Consider the following 19601-nt stretch of genomic DNA (forward strand, 5'->3'; position numbering starts at 1 on the left):
AGAGCATGATTCGACGCTCATTTACCCACCCGTTCTATTGTGCTACGTCAATTCTTGATTCTTATTGGTCGGGGGCCAAGAGCATGATTCGGCGCTCATTTACCTATCTATTCTATTTTGCTACGTCAATCCTTGATTCTTATTGGTCGTGGCCCATGAAGAGCATGATTCGACGCTCATTTACCCACCCATTCTACTGTGCTACGTCAATCCTTGATTCTTATTGGTCGGGGGACAAGAACATGATTCGGCGCTCATTTACCTATCCATTCTATTTTGCTACTTCAATCCTTGATTCTTATTGGTCGTGGCCCAGGAAGAGCATGATTCGGCGCTCATTTACCTATCCATTATAATTTGCTACGTCAATCCTTGATTCTTATTGGTCGTGGCCTAGGAGCTCTAGAATTCGAGCTTTTGGTCTAACTTTCAATGTGAGGCCAGCAATTTCCACTCAAATTATATATAAAGTGATTCGGCGCTCATTTACCTACTCATTCTATTTTTCTACGTCAATCCCACGATTCTTATTGGTCGGGGGCCAAGAGCATGATTCGACGCTCATTTACCCACCCGTTCTATTGTGCTACGTCAATCCTTGATTCTTATTGGTCGGGGGCCAAGAGCATGATTCGGCGCTCATTTACCTATCTATTCTATTTTGCTACGTCAATCCTTGATTCTTATTGGTCGTGGCCCATGAAGAGCATGATTCGACGCTCATTTACCCACCCATTCTACTGTGCTACGTCAATCCTTGATTCTTATTGGTCGGGGGCCAAGAACATGATTCGGCGCTCATTTACCTATCCATTCTATTTTGCTACTTCAATCCTTGATTCTTATTGGTCGTGGCCCAGGAAGAGCATGATTCGGCGCTCATTTACCTATCCATTATAATTTGCTACGTCAATCCTTGATTCTTATTGGTCGTGGCCCAGGAGCTCTAGAATTCGAGCTTTGGGTCTAACTTTCAATGTGAGGCCAGCAATTTCCACTCAAATTATATATAAAATTATTATTACTAGTTTGTCATCCGTGCGATGCACGAGTTTATTTCGTGCATATATGGAATTAATAGTTAATATTTGAGTTGGTGTGAGAAAACAATATATCGGACCTGTTTAGGTTACTCCCATATAAGAAATTTTTTTCCATGAACTAAAAATAAGTCGATTCAAATTTCAAAGGATAATGCGGAACATATATATTTAACAGACTTAACTAAAACGCCATGCATTGAAGTTTAATTGATTTTTACTTTACCTATAAATCAAACTCACGATTACTCTATATATATTCAACCCTTCAAACACCAGTACTTCGTCACTCACTGCTCTCATTATTTCCGGCATTTTTACAGTTTACCAACTTTCTTTCTGACAACTTCTGCCAGGTTATTGAAGAGAATGATTGTCTACCAATTTTCAATAAATTGTTAGTTCATGGTGATAGCTATCAAATTCATATTCATATCATCTCTTCTTCATTTAAGAATGTCCTATATTTATCCATAATATTTTGAACCATCTATTTGGTTTTTTTTTATGCTCGATCAAAATTCAAGGGCGGTTGTCTGAGTGTGATTTGACAATTAATACTTGTTGTCTCGCATGTATTCACCATACTGATTTTGCAATTGATATCAATTTCAGTCCACCCGATTTAAAAGAGGGAGAGAGGAGATATAAAACAAATTCGATGTCGTCCCTACCAAAACATGCAATCGTATGAACGGAAAATATATGTACATCCCCACAAATGTGTAACAAATAATAGAAATACGTATTTTAGAATAATCCTATATAATCACATAAAACCACTTAAAAATTGAATCTCAATAAACTTCAAATCGTATCCAATTAATATTTTCAAACTACTAAAGTGTCACTGATTCCACATCGTGTAGTATTTTTGATTTCACATCCACCATTCATTGGTGATCAATGTACGATTCATGGTCCCGACACTGAGACTGCTAAAAAAGCATACTAACAACAAATAGACACCAACCGAAAAGGGAAAAAAAGATGCACCACACTGCGACCGCAACAGGTGCCATTGGTACAAACAAATGGGGAAAAAATTGAGTCACAAAATAACTAAAAAAAGCCGATCATGAGCTCTTATTTGCATCAAGAAATTATAATAAATTCCTCCTTCATAGTTCCAAGAGCCATTACATAAAAAAATCTTTGAGCTATCACCAAAATAGCTTAAAATTACATATCAATCATAGCATAACAATGTGGACTATATTTAGCAAATATCAAAAAGAAATTAATGAATAGTCAGGAATTGATATCTTTGTAGAGACGGGTAAAAGAGCCATGAAGAACAAACAAAAAACAATCTTAGAATCAAAATCTTGTTTAAGGAATTTCTTTTAAGAAAAAATTAAAAAAATCAGCATCTCCATGTCATGAAGAAGAGCTAATAGAAAACAAAGAGGCAAATTATCCACTTCAAAAAACATGAAAATTGGGGAGTTATGTTCTGATGTAGTTCATTATTCAGCCTTGCGCCACATTCTACTGATTCTTAAGTTGTTTGTTGAAAATTCTTGATGAAGAAAACAATTATTTTACAACATGATCCCATCACAAAGAAAACAAAATATGCAAAAGAGAGATTTAAGTGGAACAAAAGCTATAAAACGGGACTGAATACCCATAAGCGTTAATGATATTCGGCGAAGCCAAATTCATGGACCATAACTGGTAACCCATTCTTAAGTTCCTCCATAGAGGATGGTCTTTAAATTATTTATTTAATTTAATTTCTTGGTCACCATCTTACACTTAACAAATAAAGAAGATGATAAAATGCATAAAATGAAAAAGGTGAGAGTCAAAAAGCACAAAATAACCAATTTTGATCGCACTTCTAACACCAGAGGCTATAAATCAGTAATATAGTGTATCGTAAGTTATAGTTAGACAAATATGTTTATTTTAATCACCTTGGTAGCTAAGCTACTGCGGTCTGTAAACGAAAAAAAAGACAGTTGGGTGTCATTTTATTGTAAAATCAATAAATCAAAAGGAGGAAATCATTGTATCAGTAGAAGTCAGACAAAAGAAAAAAAAATTACCTTTATCGTATGAGTTACATTTTATAAAATTTACCCATTTTAGGGAACAATTATTGAGGGTGTATAATCTCAACCCGAAACTACCCACTAATCCTTAAACTAAATCGTTATGATGATAAGAGTTTCTCCAATAGCTTGTGTGTGGAGATAAATTTCAAAATCCACCTAGGATGCACATCCATTTTCTCTAAAATCTTTCTCCAACCCGGATGTCATAAATCAATGTATCCATAGTTTAGATAGAAAATGTCAAGGGGAATGTCTAGTTTCCCACATTCCCCTTGACATTGTCTATCATCCTAGTCAGCTTTTTTAATTAAAAATATATTTTATTTACTAAAATTAATTCTAATACAATAAATAATAATTTTTAGATCCAATAAAATCTTAAAACTACTAAACATAAAATTTACATTGAATAAGAAAATGATCAAAAACAACACCATTGGAAATGAATAACTTTTTTCACCTAAACTTAAAGAAAATTTGGAATAAAGATGTCTTGTTTGTGTTGCCACATAGGAAATACATACAACAACCAATGGAGAAGCTTTAAGATAAAAGAGATATATAAAGTGGCAAGAGAGAAAATACGTTGAAAAATTAAAAAAGTTACCAAAAATACTTGGATTATGATTAATTTGATGGGGAACAATAAGAAAATAACGATACAAAAATAGTTTTACATGTATGCTTCTTCATTAGAAACGAAATTGGGACCTGCACTCCCGGCTGCAGTCCGAACAGAAAACCTATATATTAACAACAACAAAAACAGAATTGTATATAAAAACAAATTTTATATTTAAATGATGAAAGAAAACAAATAAGAAAACTAAAAATATGATTACCAGAGAAACATAATCACGCAAACGATGAAAATATGGAGCAATGCTCAATTCTATAGTCTTATACCCTTTATGTATATAACTGAGATTTAATTATTAAGAAAACTCCTAAAAGTATATACTGTTCGAGATACCATACCAATATCACCTAAAATTGACATAAGGTCTTAAAATGGAAGTCATGGACATCGATAATTAAAATAGCAATTCGTATTTAATAAGAACGGAAATATCTACATTTGTTTCTCTAATTAGGTTTAATAAGAACTGTAAGTATGCACATTTAAGAACCTTGGATTTGTTTCTCAAAATTATAGAATATATGCATATGTTTACATTACAAAATTCCTTAAAACTATAATTAAAGAAAAAATTATTCACGTAAGATAAACATGAAAAACAAATTCGCAAAAAACATTCACGTAAAAAGAAAAAAAGATTCCTTAAGAAAAAAATTCCTTTGACCAATTAAAAAACTCGAGATTCTTTATCAAAAAATATTTTCGTATAAAGTTTATAATTTTTATTTCTTTTAACAAAACTCGATTTTTAATAATTATCTTTAGTGTCTAAATAACTCATATCCTTATAGCGCAACCGTTGATCATAACTGTATATAAAAAAATAAAATAAAAACCAATAGGATATCAATTTCGGAATAACCGATACTAATATACAAACCTGTCTATTGAAGTTGTTAATCAAATTTAAAATATCTAATCTTACGAATACAAACAAATACAAAAATTACAATTCAAATGCCACAAAAAAAAATATATTAATAGACGATCAAAAAAAAAATATGACCACCTTATCAATACATGTCACTATCCCATCTGTTCATCTACATCAATGTAGCAAGAAGAGGTACAACAACATTTGCGGATCAAAAAGCACCGTTAACCGATATAATGTTAAAAAAACTGAAAAATAAAAAAGCAAAGTCCTAGCAAAAAAAAAAATCACAAAAACGGTGACACCTTACCTTTGCTCAAGTGCTTTATATAGAGAGCATCCATGCAAAGAATTTTCAGAAGAAATAAAATCTCGGTTTAGCAGAAAAAAGTACCTAGTTTATGAAACAATATCCCAAAAAATAAGAAATTTTTGTAATTTTAGATAGATAAATTATTATAAGAGCTAAGAACTAAGAACTGACGCCAGTTTGCAAATCCACAATCCACCAAAAAAAATAAAAAATTTACCTATTTTTTTTTATAAACTTGATCATTATATGCATGGTATAATTTTATTATAAGAGATTGGTGCACAAATAAATTACGTATAATACATTGCGGAATGGTCAGTCCGTTCCTCTTCGTTAAGGCATCATTCAGAATCTTGGAGTCATGAGTAGACCCTTCCCACCCATTCAAGACATATATAAATTCTAAATCAAAGTTGCATGCAGCTAAAATATTTTGAGATAATACTCCTTTACGATTACGGTAAGCACTCACATCCCCACCCTTTATCATTGCTGGAACATGTGTACCATCCATAGCTACGATGCAATCCTAAACAAGTTTGGATTTGCATGTTATTACAGTATATATATGCACGCACATAAAATGTAGTTCTTGTTGTTACCTTTAGATACGGATAAAATCGTGTACTTTTTTTTATCTTAGCTTGAGTTGTTCTTAACGGGCTAACCATCATATGCGGCGCTAAAGTATTCAAAGGCCCTCAGCATTCGATTAAAGTTTGAGCTGATCGTCCAACGAGATCGAGAAAACGTATCACGATCAACCAACCGCATACCGAGAATTATGACCAACAATAAGTAAAAATGTGCCAAGCATTTCTTCAACAGAGATGAAACATGTATCTTGTACTGGCGTTCTTTCTCTAATTAAATGGCAGAGTTTTCGAAATACAAATGGATACATTCGATATTCTCGCCGGAAGTCTTCAGGATCATCCAATAATGCTGTGTATATAGCTATTCCCAAACCTCGTAATTGGTCTACGAGGTATTGGTCTTTCAATTTGGCTTATGATTTCCATCAATTTCATTATCATCTTCAGCAAATTAAACGATGCTAAGAAGATAATAAAAATAATGGATAGTTCTTCATCTTCTTCCTCGCTTTCGCTTCCCATTTCAGAATCATCATCTTGACTTTCTTCATCATCACTAGTTTCTTTCTCTTGGCTTTCTCCATCAGTTTCTTCATCACTTTCTTCCTTACTCCAATCTTCCTCATCAAAAATTTCTTCTAAACTAAAGGTCTCCATGCCTGAACAAACAAACAAAAAACATATATAAATATGTATGTATATATATATATACTTGGGTGTATCAAGCAAACAAGACATGAATGTAAAGAACACCACACCATATAAATTAATAATTGATTAAATAGTAGTAGAAAAACTTAGCATTATAAATAAAATACTCAAAACAGAAATATCCAAAGCAGAAAGCAAAATGAAACCAAGAAACTATTGCCAACCGATTATTCTATCAATCCCCTAAATCCTAACGCTCGCGGAAGACTTAAAATCTTGTCCTACTTGGAAAATAAAATTGCATTCACTTGTTTAACTTAGAACGAATCCAGTCATTTCGATCATCTGCAGACAGGTGCATAAACATCTTTTTCTTGCTTTTGCTGTTCAACATCTCTACTGCTTGAAAACGTTCATCTGTAGTAAGATTTGGTATTTCCATGATGGCAGCATATACACTATCACTTTCACATTGCTTCTTCCTTTGCTGTCTAATTTTCTCCAACTTTTCCATACGCCTATCGACAGATTTTTCTTCCGTGATGGCACGAAGGGCCTCATATGAGATGCAATGGAGGTAACCCCAGCAGAAACATTTCCCATAAGTCCAGCTTTGCCATCAGTTGCTGGTGTAATAGTGTCAGATTCATTCCGTGCTCTTTTTTTTTTGGACCTGAGTTTTCATTTTGGTTTCCACTATTTGGTTTTGGCAAGATGGGACTGTAAACATCTCCATGCTCAGCAGATACAGGTTGGGTCGAAAGGGGATAATAAGGCTCTTCAAAGTTTCCAAGACCAGAATCCACATAATCTTGTATAATCTTGTCTTCATTTTCACAAGTTCTTGCAGTAGTAACATTTTGGCTCACATCCACAGTAATTCTTCCCGTTGCCGCCTTACCACCGAAAATGATGCATATGTCGTTGTAATCATCAAATGCAGTTGTTTTGATCCACTTATGAGGCCTGTGGTTCTACAACAACAAAAAAAAAAAAAAAGATGAAGATAATTAACATACATAACTAATATAATATTAGATTTAACATTATACTCAAAATGTAACATAAATCATTCCACATACCGTAACAACAAAGTAGTCATCCCATACTTCTTCTGGGGCTTCTAACAACCCATTATCTGGGTTTATCCCAAATCCAGAACCAATCTTAAAAGCTTCATTTACCACATCAAATCTATTTCTAAACCATTTCATAGCACCTTTGTAATTTTCGTGAGTCTTATTGCAGTTGCATTTCTGGTTTAGAACAGGTAAAATACTTTTCTCTATGGTTCTCTTGCTAAATGAACCATTCTTGTCCTTCCATCCACGTTTTGTTGCATCTACCAGCAGACTCAGAAGTTCTTCCCTCTCTTCGTTTGTCCAAGAAGAGTAAGCATTCTTTCCTTTGTTACCATTAGAATCACCTTGGTTAAACTTCAACATAGAAGTCACTAACAAGCTGGTTAGGACAAGATTAGGAAATTGATGTAATCCTAAGGGAATTAGAAGTCATCTAGTTCTAAGAAAAGGAAAGACATGTAATAAGGTAATAAGACTAGGAAAAGGAATTCATAGTTCTATATATATGATCACCAAAGTTGTGGTTGATCATATGAGCAAGATTAGAGCTTGTGTTTAGTTTTGAGAGATTTTCTAAACATCAATAAAGAGAGTTGTCTTTATATAAGCTAAGTTTCATCTTGCAGTTGCCATCAATTGATATCAGAGCTTGTTTCTGAGCCATGGAAAACGAAACCACCATTGTGGGTGCAAAACAGTTCACGCTACCATCAATACAAGTTCCAATCCTCAACGCCACAAACTACACAGTATGGGCCATGAGAATGAAGGTATTGATGAAAATCTACAAAGTTTGGAAAACAATTGATCCTGGTACATTGGACCCAGACAAAAACAATGTTGTCATTGGATTACTCTTTCAAGCAATACCAGAATGTCTTGTTCTACAAGTTGGTGAACAGGAAAATTCAAAGAAAATTTGGGATGCAATAAAGGCACGTAATCTCGGAGCTGATCGAGTTAAAGAAGCCCGTCTGCAAACCTTAATGTCTGAATTTGAAAGAATGAAGATGAAAGACACTGATACTATTGATAGCTTTGCAGGAAAGCTATCAGAGATAGCCTCACAAGCTGCGTCACTTGGACAATCCATTGATGAAGATAAACTGGTAAAGAAGTTTCTCAACAGTTTACCAAGATCCAAGTATATTCATATCATAGCCTCTCTCGAACAAGTCTTAGATTTAAAGAAGACTAGCTATGAAGATATAATTGGAAGATTGAAAGCATATGAAGAGAGAATCCTTGATGAAGAAAACAATGGAGAAACTCAAGGAAAACTCTTGTACACAAACTCTTACCAACAAAACTCTGCGACAAGAGGAAGAGGTCGTGGAAGAGGTGGTAGAGTAAATAGAGGCCGAGGAAGGGGAGGAAGGTTTAACTCACAAGATTAAGCAACAAGTCAGAATGATCAAAACCAAGGGAAAGAAAAGAAGGATATATCAAACATTATTTGTTACAGATGTGATAAACCAGGACACTTCTCCTCTGTATGCCCTGAAAGAATACAAAAGATGGAAGAAGCAAACAAGAATGAAACAAGGGAAGCAGATACAACTCTTTTCATGCACGAAGTTGTATTCTTAAACGAAGGGAAACTAATACCAAAGAACTACGAATCAAAGGATGGAGAAGAAGGAATCTGGTATTTAGATAATGGATCCAACAATCACATGACTGGTAAGAGACACTACTTTTTAGAACTCAATGAGAAAATAAAAGGACAAGTGAAGTTTGGTGATGGATCCTCTGTAGAAATTGAAGGGAAAGGATTAATTCTATTTCAGAGCAAGACCGGAGAACAGAAGCTTGTCACAAACATCTACTTCATCCCAAACTTACAAAGCAACATTCTAAGTTTAGGACAAGCTACAGAAGTTGGATGTGATGTTAGAATGCGACAAAATTATCTAACAGTTCATGACCCAAGTGGAAGACTTTTAGTTAGAGTCTCACGCTCACAGAATAGACTCTACAAGCTAAGTCTCATGATTGGAAGGCCATTGTGTCTGAATATGAGACTGGAAGATCAGACATGGAAGTGGCACGCAAGGTTAGGACACATAAGTTTCGGAACCTTAAAAACTATGTCTCAGAACAAGATGGTTCGAAGGCAACTCACAACACCATATACACCACAACAAAACGGAGTGGTGGAGAGGAGAAACATGACTCTAATGGAGATGACAAGAAGTTCTTTAAAGGCTATGCAGGTACCTAATTATCTATGGGGAGAAGCTGTACGACACTCCACATACCTAATAAACAGGATACCTACGAAAGCTCTGAAAGACATGACTCCATATGAAAGTTCCAAAAGCTCATCAACACACCCAAATTTACCAAAAACAGTAGAATCGATTTTTACCCCAAAACAAACTGGATCATTAAAGTTGAAGGTACGTGTCTTTTCAAATTGGAACGTTGTTGTGACTGTTGGAGGCGCCATTACGATTGTATAGGAAACGACCATGAATGATTTTGCTGCTTTTCACATGTACATAGCACAGAATATATACTCTCATGATACTCTCCTATATTTCAGGAATACCCAATACAACATCCTTTGCCCTTCAATAAAATTACACCGTCCATTGAGGAAATGGTCGAAGAGATGTGTAACTTAAGGTTACCAAGTCATTATGCATTCACTTTAACATTCCAAAATGGTGCACTTTCACAATTTCTTGATTAGTGACTCTTCAAAGTTTCCTGTCTATAACAGTGGCGACTGTTGGAGGGGAGCAATAACGTGACATGGAAACTCAATGCTGACAATCACTGTGATAGCCAATCAGGTAGCGATGATAAGGATTGTTAGTGCTGATATGGCTTCACCAAAAGCAAGAGTAATTATGGTATCGAAATGTGACGACTTGAGGGTCCCTTATTATAAAGAAATATACTAACCTCCTTATGGTTGGTATGTAAGTGAGCAACCACAAGTATTGGAGGATAGTTACACTTCTAATCTTTTATCCTTCTAAAGGTGAGGAAAAACTTGATCAGTTAATTCTTCATTTAAAGGCCAGTTTATCCATGCTGAAACCATTTAATTAACAACCAAGCATGGAGAATAATATGTCAACTGAATCTTACCCCGGTATATCCAACCCAACTCCTGATCCTTTTTTATTATTCGCATATTCAAAAGGATGAGACTTGGGAAGAAAATCATGTGGTGCATGAATGTGTATGTTTTGAAGAATGACTTGATCAACTGATCTAAGTGATGATGCAACATCAACAATATTTGAACCAATATACAAAAGTGTTAATAACTCACTCCAACAACTTCAATGAAGTGTCAAAAACTTAATAAGAGACCTTGATAAACTTAAAGAAAAAAGGAATAAAGAAAAAGTTTGGTATCAAAGCCAAAACTATTATGGCATTCCCATGGATAATTATTAACACTTGATCAACCTCTCGAAAGTCCTTGTAGCAGTGATAAAGTTATTTCATTTCCGTATCATAACAAAAATCATGCTCCTTTTCAGAAGGAGGAGACAGGGAATGATATATTTATATTGATTAAGGAATGATTTTGCGAACCGTGGCTATAAAGTTCATGAACCGATTCGAGTGAATCAGATCGTTTTTGCTTCGATTGTGTCTTGTGAAGTTAATAAGATCTAAGCAATTGAACAACTCTATAACTAGTTCATTTGAGTCATTCGAACTAGTTATGGTAAAGTAGAATATGGTTGATATGAAAGTGATCATATGGCTAACCATTTGGTTAACTATTGTTGAACCAGCTAATGTACAAGTTTGGGTATGGTTACACGATCCTAGAAACGTGCATTTTATTTGTGTGTAACAAGTTATGTTTACGATCTAACGGTTAATAAATATTATCTTGAATCTAATAAGGTTTTCATTTGACGGTGAATATTGAATGCTTTGTTACTAAGCTAACATTAATTGAAAATCCTGATTTGAAAGACTATATAAGGGAGAACTCTTGCAACTGGGAAACCTAATTCCCACACCTTACGTGTGATACTAGTTGTATATAGAGTCGATTCTCCTGTAACCTCTGATTTTCTTTTCTCAAACCGGGTTAACGACTTAAAAATTTCATTGGGATTGTGAATCTAGACCGATACTACTTTCTTGTAGTTGTGTGATCTGATCTTGTTGTTTCTATCATACGAGTACAATTGTAATATTGGTTTGAGATTTCTATCTCCGATAGGCAAGATAAAAAGTAATCACAAACATCTTCGTCTCATCGTTTGTGATTCCACAACATCTTGTTTCGCTACCATACGATTAAGATTGTTGTGAGGTGATTGATAACTCTAGGCTGTTCTTTGGGAATATAAGATAGGATTATCAATTGGTTCCTGTTCACCTTGATTTATCAAAACACGGAACAAAACTCTTGGGTATTTCTGTGGGAGAAAGAATTATTCAATCCAGTAGACTATTCTGTGTGACAGAGATTTGTTTATTAAAGTCATTGACTTTGGGTCGTAGCAACTCTTAGTTGTGGGTGAGATCAGCTAAGGGAATCAAGTTCGTAGCATCCTGCTGGTATCAGAGACGTATGAGCATAACTGTACCTTGGATCAGTGTGAGATTAGTTGGGATTCAACTACAGTCCAGACCGAAGTTAGTTTGTAGTAGACTAGTGTCTGTAGAGGTTTAATACAGTGTGTGCTCAATCTGGACTAGGTCCCGGGGTTTTTCGGCATTTGCGGTTTCCTCGTTAACAAAATTCTGGTCTCTGTGTGATTTCTATTTCGTATTATATTGTTTATCTTTACATTGAAATATCATAGGTTGTGCGTTAGAATCAATCAATTAGAATATCCGAACTTTTGGTTGTTGATTCAAATTGATTGATACTTGGATATTGGTCTTTCGTACCATCCAAGTTATCTCTCTTTGATAAAGACTCGCAGGTTTCTAGTTGCTTGAGTAAAGATCAAATCGAGAGATTGAGATATAAACTCTTTGATATACTTTTCCCTAGATTGAATCTGACTGTCTAGTTGATTCTTTAGAAAGTATATTGGAGTTTGTCCATACAGATTGCTAAGCGAAATATTGGGTGTGGTTGTTGTACCCCCGCTTTTTCAATTGGCATCAGAGTAGGCAAACACTCTAAACCTAATAAGTTTGTGTTTGTATGTCCCTTGAAAATTGTCCCATGGAAAATTTCTTTGAAAAACTTGCACTTGGCATCTGTAACGCGCGCCAGAAATCCTTAAAGATTGCTCAAAGAGTATTATGGTCAAAACCTCTAGTTTCTCATGATAGTCTCTATTCATCTAAACATGAAGATTTAGATGATAATTATCAATCTAAAGGAAAAAATAAAAAGAAAGAACGATTGAGGAAACGTTCGTCACACTCAAAGATATGGAACCTCATTAGATTAATTCTTTATCTCTTTGAGGAATACTCTCATAATGGATCAATTGATAAAGATCTATTCAGAGGTTTCAAAGGCGTTTTTAAATTCTTAGAAAAACTTAATTATGTTAAGCCTAAGAATTACTACGAAAAAGGCTCTATACATGTTAAACCATCAAATAATATTGTACAACCTAGAAATCGGAAAGATCTTCCTTCTAGACACTTCAATCGAAGGATAGGAAGCTCTGATTGCCCTGACTATCATCGTTACTTTGATTATGTCACGGAAACTGTTCACACATATCAACCAGAAATGTTGCATGAGAATTCCTCTGCACATTATGCCTCTTGGTAACAAGTCTAGCGCTACCTTATTTGTATATATCTTGAAATGGGGCAAGAAAATTGGTTTGACTTGTGTAAAATTTTGTTATTCTTTTAGAGTATCACATATAGCTTTCTTCTACATCCATCGTCTCTCACAAAGTGTGTTGTTACGGTATGTATAACCTTTGATATGCAAGGGTCTAAGAAAACCCCACTTTTCGTTTGTGGGTCGCGGTACGCAAACGGGTCCAAGCCCATTATTGGTCTTATAAAGAAGAAGTTCGCACACTCTCTTCTTCATCACCCGTCCGCGTACGTGAACCTTTAGGGTTTTGTGTGTTTCCTCCATTGAAGCCTCCTTGGAGAAATTGAAAGAAAGGGTGTTCAAGAGTCACTCCAAGTAATTAAATTTCTCTTGTTCCATTAAATTTCTTAGATCTCATGATGAATTCTAAGGGCTCAAAAAGGAGTTCCAAAAGCTCAAATACCTCTAGCCTAGATTTTCCTTGTGACAAAAACTCTCTTAGGATTAGGTTTGTGGATGATTCTTATGATAGAATTTATGATCTTTCTAGTGGACATGGAGTGGATTTAATTTGCTTCAAAAAATTCAATCTTGGAAACATTTTTGATGGTTTTGGTCAAGGTTTTGATTCTCTCACAAGAATTTTCTATGCCGACATTCATGATGTTGATCTTAATAAGATGGAATTCAAATCCATAGTAAATAGAGAAAGATTTCTTGTTAATAGAGAATTTATATCAAAGATCACCAATATTCTGTTGGGAAACGTGTGTCTTCCTAGACCAATTGAAGAACGTCCATCATATGATGAAATCTCTCTTGGGCTTTGCGGAAAGAAGGTTGCTTGGAATCAAGGAAAATTTCCTACTAATGATCTTAGTATTCCGTTGATGGCATTTGGAAAAATTGGTATCCCCAATCTTTGTCCCTCCACAATTGAGAACTTTTGGTGGAGTCATGAGTTTGCGGAATTAGTCTATTTCCTTGATTCGGGTGTTCAAAGTCTTGATATTTGTGGATTTATCATTTATCAAATGACTTCAATGACATCACCCACCAAGATGTTAGGTTACCCTTGCTTGATTGGACAAATTTGTCGTGATCGTGATCTTGATTCGATTGGAAACTCTCTGGGGGTTCCCAAACTGGTTCGTCCATGTACCTTCAGACGCATAAGGGAGAATGTATGCAAAAGGCAAAGAGATGATTCACTTAATGATTGTGACCCTACCACCTTGAGTCTTCTTCAAAAAATCCATAAGGGTGTGTGTAAGGTTGATTCAAGGGTGAAGTGTGTCTAAGAGCAATTGTCTTTAGTTGCAACGAAGTTTTCCGAGCTCAAGGAAGAATTGGACACAATTCAAGCATCTTGGAGTATCTCCGATGAAGAAGAAGATAAGTAATTTTTGTTCTTATTGCCTAGTAAATCTTCCATTTTTTTTTTCTTTAGAAGAATAACTAGAGGTTGGAATAGCCATTATTGTGATCACACATAGCTATGTCCAACATTTTTATCTTCATGTTTTTAGGTTTATTTGTTTGAATTATAAAAAAATATTTGGAAGATGATTTTTACAGTATTAATGTTTATGGTTTCATATATTGCAATATTGTTATGGGATATGTGTGTTTACGTCCGTGAACTTGATTGTCCCATACCTTGTCAAAAGTAAAGTCTTTCGTATGTCGATATGCATGTATTGATAAAAGAATGAATTGACTTTGGACAAATACAAAAGTTAAGCCTATTATGTCAATATTTGATGGAAGATAGGTTAAAATATTTTGTTTGCAAGGATTATGTATATTGTATGTCATTATACAAATAGTGATGGAAAATAGAATGCGTCCTTGATTATTCCACGGTATTAGGTCAATCTCCGATCCACATTTTTGTCTATATACTGTGATGTTCCATAAAGTGTCTTGTGTTGAGCTCTATCAACTGAGTTATTGTTTTAGCTTAGTTGTTGTTCCATAAGATACTTTATGTTGAGCATTACAAACTAAATTAATCATCTTGTTTGGTTATTTAGTTATGACTCCGTAAGTTTTCTTATGTTTGAGCATTTTTGACAGGGTTGATTATTTTCTCATGATTAACTTAGTCATTGCTCCAATCATTGCTCCATAGATTCTCTTATGTTGAGTATGACCAATTAAATTGATTACTTTTTGTGGTTAATTTGGTTGTGTATTCTGCTTAGATTATTTATGAGTTCTCTTGTGATTAATCTAATGGAGTAATTTCGAGTCTCCATAAGTTTTCTTATGTCGAGAATGATCAATTAAATTGATTACTTTTGTGATTAGTTTGATTTTGTATTCCGATTAAATAAACCATGGGTTCTCTTGTGGTTAATTTAATTGAGTTTCTTGGATTCAAATTCATACTTGTATGTGATTTGTTATGCCCAAAGAAATCCTTCTTTTCTTTTGAAATTAAGGTCGCTCTTGTTGTTCTTTCGGGAATGACATCTTATGGGGGAGAGTTCTTAATTGAACTTGTGCTTAATTGACAAATCTTTGTGGGGAGTGCGGATGTGGAATATTATAGGGGTTATCTTGTATCTTTAAACTCCTTGATGAATGCATTTAGATTCGGCTTTATGATTGCATCTAAAGAACAAGTTGATATATGCTTTCTTTTGGTCATAAAATATCTCTTTTGGAAATTTCATTAGGATCACGTTCTTGTACCTTTGCCAATTTTATTGACAAAAAGGGGGGGAATTAATATGTAGTTCACACTATAAATACATATGATTTTCGGATCATTATGTAAGGGGGAGTGGTTTCCATGTGAGATGGAGTATTGACTAAGGGGGAGTGATACATATCACCATAGTATTGTTGTCAAAGTTGTGATACAATTGAACTTTAATAATATGTAATGATATTATGTCACTGTATAACAATGATCGATAACTCTTTTTCTCATTGTTATAGCTACGTATTTTCAACAACGATGATGCTAAACTTACAACCTTTGGGATCATTGGAGTACTTGGAAGTGACGAAGATTTCGAGTAATGTTGAATATTAGGCATGTGGAATAGGAGCTTCAAAAATTTATTTATCTTTTTTTGTATTCCATATGTATTAATAATTTTGCCATTAAAATTGACAAAGGGGGAGATTGTTAGAACATTGCTCGGTCGAACTCGCATGCGTTGCTATCTCAAGAATGTTTGTCAGTGTTAGTGATCAAAACTATAAGTATTGATTTCTAGTCTACTATAGCTAAGGTCTCAGACTAGGATAGAAAGTGTAATTGAGCTCAAGAACTCCATGGCGATCATCATACAAGACGAAGAAATACTCAAGTAACTGGTGAAACTTCATCGACTAAAAGGTATGTGGAGACTTTAACTTATCTATCACTCAAAAGTCTATTTATCTCCTATCTTGAGACAAAAGTCGTTTTGCTATAAAGACTTAGATTATACACATTTGATATTTCGAGCCGAGTTTATCTCGCCTATCTATTTCTCGAAATATGTGTTCGTAAGCTTTTGCTTTAACCAAAGTTCATCTTTACCTAGTGACGAAAGTCATGTTATGTTTCAATCACTTTGAAAATTTCTCTGACGAAAAATGGTTTGTGAATAACAACTATATACGTTCTCTGAGAATGTTTCAATGATTGAAATGAGAGTTTAGATTATATAACCATTGATGGATATAAGCATTGTTACGGAAACACATATATGTATAAGTCTTATTCCTTGATCCAAAGTTTGAAAACATTGTTGATCAAGAGAACCAGAAGTTTTTACAATTTGCAAACTCAGTCCGCGAACTGGCGGAAGTTCTCGACCCGAGAATATTTGCTGGAGTTTGATAATTAACTCAACAAACTCAGTCCGCGAACTGACGATAATTCTCGACCCGAGAATATCTGCTGGAGTTTGAAAACTCTTTCCGGAACTTAAGTCCGTGAAACCAGTTCGCGACCTTGAGTAGGTTATATCTAAAAATGATTGTTCTTGAACTCATCTTTATATTGATTAAGGAATGCTTTTGAAAACCGTTGCTATAAAGTTCATAAACCGATTCGAGTGAATCAAATCGTTTTTGCTTCGATTGTGTCTTGTGAAGTTACATAAGATCTAAGCAATTAAAAAACTCTCTAACTAGCTCATTTGAGTCATTTGAACTAGTTATGGTGAAGAAGAATATGGTTGATATGAAAGTGATCATATGGCTAACCATATGGTTAACTATTGTTGAACCAACTAATGTACAAGTTTGGGTACGGTTACACGAGCCTAGAAATGTGCATTTCATTTGTGTATAATAAGCTATGTTTTCGATCTAACGGTTGATAAATATTAGCTTGAATCTAATCAGGTTTTCATCTAACGGTAAATATTGAATGCTTTGTTACTAAGCTAATATTGATTGAAAATCCTGATTTGAAAGACTATATAAGGGAGAACTCTTGCAACTTGGAAACCTAATCCCCACACCTTACCTGTGATACTAGTTGTAGATAGAGTCGATTCACCTTCAACCTCTGGTTTTCTTTTCTCAAACCGGGTTAACGACTTAAAGAATTCATTGGGATTGTGAATCCAGACCGATACTAATTTCTTGTAGTTGTGTGATCTGATCTTGTTGTTTCTATCATACGAGTATAATTGTAATAATTGGCTTGAGATTTCTATCTCGGATAGGCAAGATAAAAAGTAATCACAAACATATTCGTCTCATCGTTTGTGATTCCGCAACATCTTGTTTCGCTACCATACGATTAAGATTGTTGTGAGGTGATTGATAACTCTAGGTTATTTTTCGGGAATATAAGACCGGATTATCAGTTGGTTCCTGTTCACCTTGATTTATCAAAATACGGAATAAAACTCTTGGGTATTTCTATGGGAGACAGAATTATTCAATCCAATAGAATTTTCTGTGTGATATATATTTTTTTATTAAATTCTTCGACTTTGGGTCGTAGCAACTCTTAGTTGTGGGTGAGATCAGCTAAGGGAATCAAGTGTGTAGCATCCTGCTGGGATCAAAGACGTAGGAGCATAAATGTACCTTGGATCAGTGTGAGATTGGTTGGGGTTCAACTACAATCCAGACCGAAGTTAGTTTGTAGTAGTCTAGTGTCTGTAGCGGTTTAATACAGTGTGTGTTCAATCTGGACTAGGTCCCGGGGTTTTTCTGCATTTGCGGTTTCCTCGTTAATAAAATTATGGTGTCTGTGTGATTTCTATTCCGCATTATATTGTTTATCTTTATAATTGAATTATCACATGTTGTGCGTTAGAAATAATCAATTAGAATATCCGACCTTTTGGTTGTTGATTTAAATTGATTGATACTTGGATATTGGTCTTTGGTACCATCCAAGTTATCTCTCTTTGATAACGACTCGCAGGTTTCACTAGTATTCTATTACGCTAAAATTTGTGTGAAGCTGTTATTGAAATTGCGGATTTTTATTTAGGTGGATCCTTGGATATTCAGACTGTTAGTGTACGGGATGATAATAAAAATATTGGGATGACGATGTTAAACCAAGCGCTACATGGGAGGCATCCCATTTTGTAATTATATCCCTTTGTTTTTAATTTTAGTAGTCTATCATATTTTTCATTCTCATATTACAGAGTCCTTTAATTATAATGAAAGTTTTGACGAAAAACAATTTCCACAAAAAAATTATGAATGCGCAGCTAGAGCTGTCAATTTCTAACCCGGCCCGCGGGTTGGACCTAGCTTGGCTTGTTTTAACCCGGCTCGGCTTGGCTTGTTTTCTAAACAAGCCGGGTTAGGGTTTTCATATCTAGCCCTAGTAAAAACAAGTCGGGATAGGGGTCAACCCGCGGGTTACCCGCCAACCCGTCAATTTTATGTGAGTTACTAATTTAGGAACTTTAAGTTACTAATTTAAGAATTTTAGGGTTTTGTGTTAGAAATCAAAGTTCATATTTCCTTAAATGATTTAATACAATCCAAATTTCATTTGATTTAGGGTTACAGAGTAGTGATGCCTCTGCCCACTAAATTTTTTATACATTTAAGTGATTTTACGTTTCAACCACCCCATTTAACAAGCCAACCCGCAACCCGTTAGAGCCAACCCGTCTAGGGCTAGGGTTGGGGTTTTTGGCTTGTACATGAATAGTACTAGGGCTAGGGTTGGGGTTTTTGGCTTGTACATGAATAGTACTAGGTCTAGGGATGACCCTAACCCGTCCATGGCTTGTCAAGCTAGGGCCGGGTTGACCCTAGCTTGCCCCGTTGACAGCTTTATGCGCAGCATTTACCAAAACAATTCTGGAGACTTCGTTCAGACTCTGATTTGAGTGGTTGACCCCAAATTTTAAAGAGAATAGACTTACATTTCTTTTCAAAAACCCATTCAACTGTTTGGTCAAGGCCTGGTCCATTGGGATGACCAGGTCATGGTCAACAAAAGTGCACATATATGGTTCATTATATATGAATTACTCAGGCCGGCCCATTTATAATGAAACTATTAGCATATAGGCCCAAATATATTGTTAACCCTAAAGTTGGAAATTTTACATCCAAAAAACAATCATTACCATGCCCGATGATGATAAATCTTTTGCAGAAGATTCAACTAAATGTTGCTC

General features: G+C 34.8%; 1 protein-coding gene across 1 annotated transcript; it reads right to left on the reverse strand.

Annotated features, from left to right (window-relative positions):
- Positions 1–6734: 6734 nt before the first annotated feature.
- Positions 6735–7622, reverse strand: LOC113273336 (uncharacterized protein At2g29880-like). Its single transcript, XM_026523074.1, has 2 exons — positions 7260–7622; positions 6735–7151 (listed from the first exon to the last, which is right to left on the reverse strand). The coding sequence occupies exons 1-2, from the start codon at positions 7620–7622 to the stop codon at positions 6735–6737; spliced, it is 780 nt and encodes a 259-aa protein (XP_026378859.1).
- Between the last annotated feature and the right edge of the window lie 11979 nt (positions 7623–19601).

The sequence above is a fragment of the Papaver somniferum genome, chromosome 4 (genome assembly GCF_003573695.1).
Source record: "Papaver somniferum cultivar HN1 chromosome 4, ASM357369v1, whole genome shotgun sequence".
In the NCBI taxonomy this organism is placed as follows: domain Eukaryota; kingdom Viridiplantae; phylum Streptophyta; class Magnoliopsida; order Ranunculales; family Papaveraceae; genus Papaver; species Papaver somniferum.

What these genes read in the sequence shown, in the direction of transcription:
- LOC113273336 (XM_026523074.1), bottom strand. Translation starts at nt 7,622, where the DNA reads ATGTTGAAGTTTAACCAAGGTGATTCTAATGGTAACAAAGGAAAGAAT. An exon ending in ATGACTACTTTGTTGTTACG is followed by an intron (nt 7,152 to 7,259) that starts GTATGTGGAATG and finishes TTGTTGTTGTAG; the next exon opens with AACCACAGGCCTCATAAGTG.